We start from the raw sequence: 12,337 nt of genomic DNA, 5'->3' as shown, positions 1-12,337 counted from the left end.
CATGCTTCTCAACAGTTCACTGTTAAATGTACTGTTACAGTGCTGGTGAGAAATAGGTATTAGAAAACCAGCAGTAGATTTTCAGGTCCACCATCTAGTCTTCAGCAACAGGAGATCCTGGTAATCTTCTGTTCTAATATCCAAGTCCCTAAGATAGTCACAAATTAATAGATTTCCTTCTCAGTGTATTTGAGACCAGATCATTGAGGTGTAGCAAGAAGGAAGGGTTCCAGAAAGAATCCAGTTTTCAAAAATGTGCTTTGTGCTTTGTCACCACTGTAGCATTTTAGCCACTGCCATTCTTTACCGGGGCAGTCAGGGTTAATGGTTTATGGTTCTTTCGTTTCTCGTTCTCTCTTCACGCTACAATACTAGTTCAGACCTTGACAGTAGAGATTACTAGGGTAGAATTTAGCATACATGGTTACCTTAAAATGTGTTTACTAGACTGATAAATTTCTTTCCTCCTCCCCAGTGATTTGGTTGCAGAGGTTGGTGTGAATTCGTTTGAGAAAGCATGGCATTAGAAAATCACAACAACCAGCTCAGTTTCTTCTTTCCTCCTTATATTGGCACCAAAAAAAAAAAAAAATAGCCCAAGCTCTATTTTCTTCAGTCTTTCTAACAGTTCCATTTTTGGCTTTAAGGGGATACTGCCTCCAACCTCGGGAGTGCTGTTGATGAGCTCATGAGACATCAGCCAACCCTCAAAACAGATGCAACGACTGCGATCATCAAGGTGGGAAGTGATACGGCTGTGACCATGGGCATGAGAGAGCAGTGAAGTGGGAGTTTTTAGGAAAAGGCATGACCTACTGGAGGTCATTTGGATTCTTAGACTGTGCCTATAAGAGGATTATGTCTGCCTCATTTTCTCCAAGTCCTTGGGTTGGTCCTTTACCCCCCCCCAAAAAAAGTCACTGAAGTATTGCTTTCTTATACAGGATACTAAGAAGTTGCCAAGGCTTAGCTTCTGTTTGTAAAAGCATATTACCCTTTCTAATCTTTGTTGCTTGGTTTTTGTTTGGGGTTTTTTTTTCCCACATTTACTGGCCCTGCCAGTTGCCCCTTAGGATTGTTGAAACTGGTAAATGAGTTACTGGTGGTTGGTGAATTAGAACATGGAGTCACATCAGTCAGTCAGTCACTTAACAGCCATGTGACACTGAAGAAGTTATTTAACTTCATAGGACTTCAGTTTCCTTGTTTGTAAAATGAAATTAATGACTATATTCCAGGAATAGTGTATATAACATGTATATAAAGTGTTTTGGCACTTCTGTATATAGCACATAGAAAGTGCTCCAAAAATGTTAGTCATCTCCCCATTCCTTAATTACTAATAAGTAATCTTGTTTCCTTTGCCTTTCAGTTACTTGAAGAAATCTGTAACCTTGGAAGAGACCCTAAATACATCTGTCAGAAGCCATCAATCCAGAAGGCAGATGGCACTGCCACTGCTCCTCCCCCAAGATCTAATCATGCTGCAGAAGAGGCCTCTAGTGAGGATGAGGAGGAAGAGGAAGTACAGGCCATGCAGAGCTTTAATTCTACCCAGCAGAATGAAACTGAGCCTAATCAGCAGTAAGTGTTCACAAGACAGGTTCTCTAGCCTTGTGATCTTGAGCATGTTGTTTTCATCTGTAAAAATGAGGGAGTTGGATTAGATCCAGCTATAAGGTTCTTCCGGCCCTAAATGTCTGTAATTTATCTTTCTTTGACCCTTGTGTGTCGTTTGTGCTTTGGTGTTTAATTGTTTTGGTTGCTTTAGCAAGCTTTCTTTTTTAAACGCTGTTCATGAAATTGAATCAGAATTCAATATATCAAATTAAAAGGCCTTCTTCAGAGGATTTCCCTTTGTTGATTTGGTATTCCATGTCATTGACTGCTTGATTGTTTTCCATAAGTGAGCATGCATTAAACACGTTGCACTTTTGAAGCCTATCTCCTAAGAAGTTCTTAAGAGTTACAGGGATTTGTTGTTGGTTGGTCTCTGTTTTTGTTTATTTCATCTGTTCATTCCAGATACATCAGAAGGCTTTGGAATGTACTATATGATTGTAACTAGGCACAGTAGATTTTCCTTGTATTTATTTGAGGTTTGTTCTACATGAAAATTGATTACCTGGATCGTGAGATGGGGATGGGGGTGAGCTTAAAGACTGCTGGTAGACCTGGTTCTTCGAGCTTACAGTGTTCGCATGCAAGGGATGAAAAGCAACTGCTGTAGCTGTAACTCTTAATCATCTTCATGCTCGAAATGGGCATGATCCCTCTGGACAGTCATGCAGTCTTTAATAAGTGCTCTTTTGGTGTATATATAGAAGTAGTTCTGAGAAAAGCATGAGCATTTTAGGTGTGGATATGAATGGGTTTGAGCTCATCTCAAAGGGTGGCTTGGGACTTAAGAGAAGATTATGGTGGAGTAGACAGCAGGAGCGAAGGTCTAGAATCCAAAACAGGTATGCCCTCTTGGAACTCTAGAAAGTAATGAGCCTGTTGGTATGAATTTTTTGGAGGGGAGAGGCATTATGTTTTAAGTATGTTGCTTTCTTGGGCAGATATATTTTCATTGTCTGAGAAGGCAACCCTGCCTTCATCTAGCACCATCTTCTGTTTTGATTAAAATGTTCTCTTTCTGAGAGGTGTTGTAGAGTGCTGGTAGTAACATAGTGAGTTCAATTTGTATAAAACTGTCAAGCTGTTCACTTAAGTTTGTGCACCTTTTGCTTGTATGTTGTGTGTCAATAAAAAGTTTACACACACACACACACAAAAAATGTTCTCTTTCTGGAAAAGGAGGATACCCTAAAAGGAAGCAGGACTTTATTTGCAAAGGAGTCGGAATCTTAGTGCTTCGTGCCACATCCTTGATTGTCAGCCATCCTGCTGGCATAGGATTCCCGTTCCTGGCTACAAACTAGGGATGGATTTCTTGAATGTTAGTAGTGGTGGTGGTTTTGAGTCAAGCTGTGTACATTCGTCTGGATATAACTTTTCGACCTGGATTTCTTTTTTTTTTTTTTTTTTAATCAGTCATCAGTTTTATACACATCACTGTATACATATCAATCCCAATCACCCAATTCAGCACACCACCATCCCCACCCCACCGCAGTTGTCCCCCCCTTGGTGTCCATACGTTTGTTCTCTACATCTGTGTCTCAACTTCTGCCCTGCAAACCAGTTCATCTGTACCATTTTTCTAGGTTCCACATATATGCGTTAATATACGATATTTGTTTTTCTCTTTCTGACTTACTTCACTCTGTATGACAGTCTCCAGATCCATCCACGGCTCAACAAATGACTCAATTTTGTTCCTTTTTATGGCTGAATAATATTCCATTGTATATATGTACCACAACTTCTTTATCCATTCACGACCTGGATTTCTTAATACCTTTTGTCTAACATGCCCAGATTTTAAGCTGCCTTGGTAAATTGACATTTTCTCAAGCCCTCATATGTCTTCACTCTGCATGCTTTTCTTGGAATATCATGAGTCACTGTATATTCTATTCATATTTATCCCCCATCCCCAAATTATCTTATCTCCTTCTTTTCCATCTACCAAATTCCTACAAGTCCAGCTCAAATGTCTTACTCTTAAAAGAACTTTTTTTAACCTCCAAATAGGAAGTTGATCTTTTGTGTTCTCCCAACAGTTTTGTTAAAATTATTTATATATTCTAATGGTTTCCCCCACTAATCTACATAGTTCTCCAAGGCAGGAACAATGTCTCATTCAACAGTGTATCCCGATCACTTTGTATATAGTAGGTAATCAGTCAATAACTGTTTATTTAGTGAGTTGATAAAATGAATCAAGAGTATTAGATTAAGGAGTCCCCGAGTCTTAAATGCCAAGAGAGCTGGGCCTAATGAAACATGAACAAGAATGAAGAAATAGTTAAAATCTAGACCCACAACATTAATACTCTATCATAGTATTAGTCATATGTAGCTTCTAAGCTGCAAAGGACTCTAATAGTTGCTGTTCCATGGTATTGATGTTCTTCTGTAGCCTGCATGGTCTGGGTGTTCATCAGCACCTCATTCGCATAACATATCTAAGAATCTCACAAATATTGACACATGTACTTTTCTACTCCTGCCACCTTCACAAGCTTCAATTGGGTCATTACGTGGATTATTAGGGCTGGAAGGGAACACAAAAGACTATCTAAACTCAACCTACGTTTTGAAAGCCACTATCTATTAAAGGTAAAATTGTTTTATCTCCTTATCCCAGGTAGTTGTTATGGTGGGAGTTGCTATGTACTTTCTGCCAATATGGGAAAGCGGCTTCGAAAAATTTGCAGTGTGTGCCACCCCTCTCCCCAAAAGTCTTGTTTGTATCCTTCCCCCACCCAACGCAAAATTCTTCAATGGGACTCCTGAACAAATTCTGGTTTCCCATGCCCACATCTGTTTTCCAATGCCTTAAATACACGCATGAGTAAGTTTTTTCCATTAATTTTAATTGAGGTATATAATTCCTATACAGTAAACGGTACAGATTTTAAATTTCCTATTTCCCTACCCTAAAATGGGGCAGCTACCTATCTTATTTCTGTCATTCATAGAATAAGTTTGCCTGTTCTGGAACATCGTATAAATAGAATAAACGGAGTCTTATATGTATATCATATCTAATGTATATACTTTCTTGTTTCTGGCTTTTGTTGCATAGCGTATTTTTGAGATTCATCCATGTTGTGTCTATCAGTATGTTGTTTTTGTTGCTGAATAGTATTCCATTGTATGAATATACTACAGCATTTATCCACTCACCTGTTGACGAAGTTTTGAGTTTTCTTTTTTTTTTTCTTTTTTCCAGACTAAGACAGTGTTCTTTTCCCTTGGTTTTGTCCCCAAAATCAGCAGCTAGCATTGAATAAAATGATTGATTGTATTTGATCTTGAGACACATGGTTTTGTGCTACAAATCTGCAATAAGGAAACTTAGGCATTACAGTCTACCCCAAATACATGGAGTTCTGTTCTACATTCAAAGGCATTCACCACAAGTAGTTCTAAATACTTGTCTTTTGGCCTCTTTCTTCTGCCTTCTGAATTGTTTGAGCTCAGCAAAACTGATATTGCTGGGGGTGAATATACTTGCCAGTAAGTAACCAAGGTTTTCAGTTGGGGCACCATGGTTTATTTTTGTGATTGATTCCATTTATTTTGCCTAACTTAACCACCTACCCTGAACAACTTGAAAGAAATGGGTTATATATATCCATGTGGTCTTTGTAACTTGAATAGCAACTGTCTGGGCTTTAAAGGCATCATATGCAGAGAAACAGTTGTTCCCTGAATCGTGGCCCACTGGGAGGGCTCTTTTGCCAAAGGCAGCTGTGTCTCCTCAGGAGTGGGAAGAAAGACCTGATTTTCCTCCCCCCCCCCCCGCCCCCCCCCGAAAAACCCCAAAACATGAGATCTGTTGTCCTGTACCCGTGTACTATGACACTCAATTGGAATCCTTCTCCTCTACATCTGATTAAGGGCTCCAACATCATAAATACACATGTAAAAGTGACTAGAGTTAAAATTAAGTTTGGGAATGTGTGTCTGTTTTGGAGAAGGAGGAGAGGCAGCAGTTTTTAATTTGACAGTTAAGATAAATTTGTTTCATTCTTCATGGAAATGCAGTCTTCCATTGTTTCAAAGATGCTATGGGTCAAAGTTTCATATCAGGTTAGGATTAGAATGACTTTTCTTAAAACCAGTGGTAGGGGGATTTCTACTGAAGAAAGTTGATCATTTTTACTATTCCTATATGATGCCCTGAGCCTGGAAGCCAAAAAGATGAGGGTGGGGAGAAAAGTGGTTACTGAACAAGTTCATTCCTGGAGTTTAAGAACCACTGTTGGTTTGTTTTCTCTCTTCTTCTCTCCAACTTCCATCTAGCAAATGAAGAAAGTACATTTCATGATGGTGCTTTGGGTCTTTACCATTATATTTGGCTTCTGCAAAGGGGCAGGTATCTCCCTGGGCTTAGAGCCACACCTGTACTTCTTAGCTGTAGAGGTGGATCTCTGAGTTCTTCCCAAGGAGGTGCAGTCAAGCTGGGGCGGATAATTGGTGTAAGTAGCAGGAAATGTGGCAGTGGTTCTGCGGAGGAAGTTTACAGTCAGGGAAGGGTTTGCAATCTTCCCATGGAATCATTTCACTCCTGGCTTATATATAGGTCCTCCCTTTGTACAAAGTTCTTCCCCAGATTCTTCATTGAGCATGTTCACAACATCCTACCCAAGCCCCCTAACTCGAGATATTTTAGCTCTAAAGCAGTTCGTCATGCCTCTCCACTCTCTTTGCCTATTGCCTAGTCTCCGTTTTGCTGCCACATATCCCCATGCCTGGCAAATCTTTGTTCACATTTTATCTTGCTCAGAGACGAAATTATTTCTTGCCAATTTTTCTGCCTTCTCCCCCTACCTCTCCCTTCTTCTATCTCTGCCCTTTTCTCCCAAATTTCTCCCAAGGGCCTATATCTAAAATGTTCCTTATTCAACTCAAGTTTTGGCCTTTTCTAGGGTTTATCTTTTAGGTAGATTTTGTTTCATTTCAATATACTTTGTGGAGTTTTTCCCTCTGTTTATTTCTTACAAAAGCCAAGGTGTAGCCATTGGTCTAAAGGCTGCATTTTCTGCAACTATGGCATTACTGCAGCCTTCTTATCTTCAATGCATCATTGAAGCACCTGAAGCAAAAGGACCTGATCACAATTTTGGGGTAGTTCAGGAAAAGGTTGTTAGAGAAGGAGGCCTTGGGTGTTGCCTTCATCTTTGACCAACTTTGACTATTCTGAATGGTTTACCAATCTAAGCATGGAATCTTGACCAAAATGAAATTTCCATTTCCTGCTCTCTATAACATTAAATCTGATGCAAGAACACGGTAAGATGTTTATGTATTTGTTTCTTTGCCTAGCTCCTTTCTTCAAGCAAATATTTAAATAGTCTCTTAATTGAACTTGCTTATTTTTAGTATTTTCATATTGATGAATTCCTCCTACAGTAGTTTGCCTAAGATAGAATAATTTCTTTTGCGATATGTACAAGTGCTGAGTTTGTGAAAGCTTGGTTTTTCCTTTTGTCCTCTCAACCTACTCAGGCTAGGAAAGCTACCTTCAGAATTGATTTCAGCTCTTTTCTTTTTCCTTCTTTTTTTTTTTTTTTCTGTGCTATATACTAAAGGCTATAAGTCTAACTGAGAGAAAGGACTAGAATTTCACGGTTTCCTTTTCTTCGCTTTGTTCTCTTGCACTGGTATTGTGAATTTCTGTGAAACTCACTCTTTTCTCCCTTAACAGGGTTGTTGGTACAGAGGAACGTATTCCTATTCCCCTCATGGATTACATCCTTAATGTGGTAAGATTAATGGTAGGGCAATCTGAGTAAAGGTGTGTGCTCTTCTGGAAAATGTGTGGGGTTACCAAATAGTCTGATGACTTGTGTTTATTTTCACTGGGGCCCTTAAAGTGCAGAGAGCAGCGGGGAAAGACGTGTAAACCTTGTTCTGTGTGATTTGCCAAAAATTAGCTAACAGTCCCTTTTTGAATACTCCCAATTTTCTGTTCATTCCCCTTTGGAATCCAAATGGGAGGAGAATGGGCTTTGTTAGACCAGTCCAGTATTATGTTCTTTGAGTGTGTCCCAACATATTTTTTTCCCGTTACTTGCCATTTTTTTCCCATTAACTTCTCTTTTACCAATAATAATAATAATAATGTGGTGTTTTCTTTTAACTTCTGTGTGTCTCACAGGAAAAAAGGAAGAGTTTGAATTTTCCCAGAGTTATTTACCTATAAGGGGAAGCCCATTTAGCATTTGTTCTAGCCCAGTAAGCACTTCAGACTTCCAGAGATGGTTTCTCTTTTGCCTGTGTGTTTGTTTCCCGTATTTTACTTTCTTACCCTTACAAAATGCTCTGTTTAGTCTGAATCACTCTTCCAGAGTTCTAGGTTTCATTTGCATTATGAGCATATTTGAAGAAAAGTATCCATGATGTTTGCTTCCAGGGGAGAGGCAACACATTATCTGCAAGAAGCACTAAATGAGCAAATTAAGAGATTAGACCTGATTCTGCCACTAATTCATGGTGTGGCCCTGAGCAAGTCATTTAACCTCTGTGCTTCTCAGATTATGTGACTTTAGGTGTGGCTGAAAAGATACATTGGGAAGAAGTTGTAATTCCTTATTTTCTGGATGTTTAGGGGTCATTTCATATACCTATTACTGCTTACCTGAGGTTTTGATATTCTAGAAAATACTGATTTCATGACTATAAGGTTACCCCTGTCCTAATTCCAAGCTGGCATTTTAGTTCCAAGTGTCAGGCTCTAACTTTTTTTTTTAATTTTTATTACCTAGATGAAATTTGTGGAATCTATTCTGAGCAACAATACAACCGATGACCACTGCCAGGAATTTGTGAATCAGAAAGGACTCTTGCCTTTGGTTACCATTTTGGGTCTTCCCAATCTGCCCATTGACTTTCCCACATCTGCAGCCTGTCAGGCTGTTGCAGGTGTCTGCAAATCCATATTGGTAAGCATCTGACCGAATATTTTCATTTCTTTTAGAAATCAATTTTGCAATACTTCTATATACGTGTTTTTACTGTGGTCTCCCCTTCAACTAAAACATAATGAAGAAATTTGAGGTTATATACTATAAGTGGATTTTGTGATTAATAAATAGTGTGCCACGTTATTTCTCATTGAAAAGTCAAAGTGTTTGTTCTTTGTTCCTGAATTTGGTATATAGTTCTAACATGAGTTTTTTGGAAGGGAAAATAAATCTCCAAGAAAGCTTTGGAAGTGGGTTTTAACACAGTCTGGTTTGTTTAGCCATGTATTTTTTTTTCCCTTTCTCAGGCTTGATAGTTGTGTATTTTAAGCGTGATTGACCTGTAGTTCATTGCTCAAATTTTGCCCAAAAATGAAGTTGCTTTATTTTAAATAGTGGTAAAAGAGATATAACATGATATTTACCGCTTTAACCGTTTTTCAGTGTATAGTTTAATAGTGTTTAGTACATCACATTGTTGTGAAACCCATCTCCAGAACTCTCTTCCTCTTGTAAAACTGAAATTTGCACCCATTAAACAACAACTTTCAATTCCCCTCTCCTTACCAGCCCCTGGTAACCACCATTCTACTTTCTGTCTCTGAATTTTGACTGTTCGAGGTATGTCATGTAAGTTGAATTCATGAAGTACTTGTCTTTCTATGACTGGCTTAATTTGCTTAGCATAATTTTCTCAAGATTCATCCATGTTGTAGCATATGTTAGAATTTTCTTCCTTTTTTAAGGCTGAATAATAGTCCAGTGTATGTTTAAACTGCATTTTGTTTATCCATTCATTCATTGATAGACATTTTGGTTGCTTCCACTTTTTATGAATAGTGCTGCTACAAACATGGGTGTGTTCTCCAGACCCTGCTTTTGTGTATGGTGAAAACACTTAAGATCTACTCTCTTAGCAAATTTCTAGTATATAATACAGTATTATTAACTATAGTTACCACGCTATACATTAGATCCCCAGAACTTATTCATCTTATAACTGAAAGTTTATACCCTTTGACCAACATCTCCGCAACTTCCCCCAGCCCCTGGCAACCACCGTTCTACTCTCTGGTTCTGAGTTTGACTTTAAAGTGAGATCATACTCAAGACTCTGCTTTCAATTATTTTGGTTATCTACCCAGAAGTAGGATTTGCTAGATCATTTGGTAGTTCTGTTTTTAATTTTTTGAGGAACTGCCATACTGTATTATTCACAACATCTCTACCGTTTCACATTCCAACCAGCAAAGCACAAGGGTTGATTTCTCTGCGTCCTCACCAATACTTGTTATTTTCTAGTTTTTTCATATTAGCCAACCTAATGGGTGTGAAATGAGATCTCGTGGTTTTCGTTTGCATTTCTCTGTTGATTAGCGATGTTGAGCATCTTTTCATGTGCCTGTTGGCCATCTGTATGTCTTCTTTAGAAAAATGTCTGTTCAGGGCCTTTGCCCATTTTTTTTTTCCGAAACAGTACATTTTATTTGACAACAGACTCCCCAGTTTGTCTCAGTTGTGACGTATAGATGGCTTTAGATTGCTTTTTTGGTGGTCACCCATGCTGAACAAGATTTTTCAATCTTCAAAACAAGCAAGGCTCAGAGGTTCTGCGTTTCACTTCAGTTCACAAATCCAAGTGTGTCCTCCATTCATTGGAGCATTTTGGCATAGATTCCCTTTGAGGTAGAAGGGTAGAGATGAAGCCGTTCCTCCAAGTTCAAAGAAGTAAGGTATTGCTGGCTGGTGCTTCTCAGAAGGCTGGCACATCTGTGTTGTTTCTTGCCTAATTTTTCTCATTGGCCTGGAGCATCTCTTCACATTTTCTCTAGATAGCCTGGCACTTTTTTTTCCCCTCAATTGCCTGATGCTTTCCTTCTCTCATCAGCCTAGAGCTTCTGAGGAAAAGGGAGAGCCCATTTTTTAATAGGGTTGTCTGTTTTTGTTGTTGAGTTGTAAGAATCCTTAGTATATTTTGGATATTAATCCCTTATCAGATAAATGATTTGCAGATTATTTTCTCCCATTCCATGAGTTGCTTTTCACTCTTGATAGTGTCATTTGATGTGAAAAAGGGTTTTAATTTTGATGAAGTCCAGTTTGTTTTTTGTGGGGGTTTTTTGTTGTTTAGTTTTTGCTTTTTACTTTTCATTGCCTGTGCTTTTGGTGTCGTACCTAAGAAATCACTGCCAAATCCGGTGTCGTGCAGCTTTTATCCTGTGGCTTTTTCTAGGTGTTTTATAGTTTTAGCTCTTATATTTAGGTCTTTGATCTATTTTGAGTTAATTTTTTGTATGGTGTAAGGTAAGGTTCAGCTTCATTCTTTTGCATGTGGGTGTCCAGTTTTCCCAACACTATTTGTTGAAAAGATTGTCCTTTCCCTATTGTACCCTTGTTTTGGCAACCTTGTCAAAAATCATTTGACCATATGTGCAAGGGTTTATTTTGGGGCTCTCTGTTCTGTTGGTGTTGATGTCTATCTTTATGCCAGTACTACACTTTTGATTACTGTAGCTTTGTGGTAAGTTTGCAAATCTGGGGATGTGAGACCTCTAACTTTGTTCTCTTTTAAGATAGCTATATCTATTTGGGGTCCCTAGAGATTCTGTACGAATTTTAAGAGAGGTATTTCTGTTTCTGAAAAAAAAAAGCCATTGGGATTTTTATAGGAATTGGATTAAATCTGTGAAGCTTATTTATTAGCTGAGTTGTGCAATGATAAGTAATTTCTGCTAAAAATCAGAAATCCAATTTCTTGCGGACTTGGAAAGATCCATAATTGTGACATCTGCATTTGATATTTTATTTTGCTTTTCTTTTTGCAAATATTTAATTAAGTGCTATTTATGAGAGAGAGAGGGGGGAAAGGGCTGCTCCATCTTTATCCTACCTGTAAGATACTGTGTGAGGGTGGATAGATTTATTTAAAGCCGTAGGAAAGGCACATAAGTTCTCCTATCTTTGAATGGCAAGTGATAGTGTTCACTGTCAAGATTTTTCTTCATACTCAGAAAGAAATTGCAGGGGCCATATAATCCTTGAGTTGTCTCCAAAATAAGAAAATGCCTAGCTGATGCCTATCCTAGAATTGTCTCTCTTATTGTGGTAAGAAAAAAACGTTTGTAATAGTGGTTCATTTCCATGCTTTGGAACCTTGCCTAACATTGCTCCCTGTTGTGCAAAATTTGGAATTAATCTTACAGCATGGAGTCCTTGCTGTAACAGTAGTCCAGTTTGGCCATCACAATCTTTTAAATTTGATTGGCCTACCGCCTTTGAAAGCCTCTCATTCAAGAGAAGTAATGTGTTGCTCTAAAAGGCGTTTAGGTATGTCATACCTTCGTTCATGTTTTGGCTCCACCATTTACCAGGTGCAAGACCATGGCCAGGTCTGAAATTTGTGAGTCTTGTCTTCCACTTCTTTCATTGTGACTATTAAGACATGCATATGAAGTTCATTGTACATTAATGCTTTAATTATTCTTCTTATTTCAGACACTGTCACATGAACCCAAAGTCCTTCAGGAGGGTCTCCTTCAGTTGGACTCCATTCTTTCCTCCTTGGAGCCCTTACACCGCCCAATAGAATCCCCTGGGGGCTCAGTGTTGTTGCGAGAACTGGCTTGTGCTGGCAATGTCGCTGATGCTACCCTCTCAGCTCAAGCCACACCTCTACTGCATGCGCTCACTGCTGCCCATGCCTACATCATGATGTTTGTTCATACTTGTAGAGTTGGACAGGTAAGAATTATGTT

General features: G+C 38.7%; 1 protein-coding gene across 6 annotated transcripts in view; it reads left to right on the top strand.

The window, feature by feature from the left end:
- HUWE1 (HECT, UBA and WWE domain containing E3 ubiquitin protein ligase 1) overlaps positions 1-12,337 on the top strand; it is a 140,432-nt gene that overhangs the window by 65,983 nt on the left and 62,112 nt on the right. For all 6 annotated transcript variants that reach the window (XM_061179100.1, XM_061179102.1, XM_061179101.1 and 3 more), the window contains 5 exons: positions 648-739; positions 1,373-1,584; positions 7,325-7,382; positions 8,385-8,561; positions 12,078-12,323. In XM_061179100.1, the coding sequence (XP_061035083.1) occupies positions 648-739; positions 1,373-1,584; positions 7,325-7,382; positions 8,385-8,561; positions 12,078-12,323 (785 nt within the window). The remainder of the gene's footprint in view (positions 1-647; positions 740-1,372; positions 1,585-7,324; positions 7,383-8,384; positions 8,562-12,077; positions 12,324-12,337) is intronic.

Source organism: Eubalaena glacialis, chromosome X (genome assembly GCF_028564815.1).
Source record: "Eubalaena glacialis isolate mEubGla1 chromosome X, mEubGla1.1.hap2.+ XY, whole genome shotgun sequence".
Taxonomy (NCBI): domain Eukaryota; kingdom Metazoa; phylum Chordata; class Mammalia; order Artiodactyla; family Balaenidae; genus Eubalaena; species Eubalaena glacialis.
Note: the sequence above shows the minus strand (reverse complement) of the source record. Positions and strands in the feature narration are given on the sequence as shown.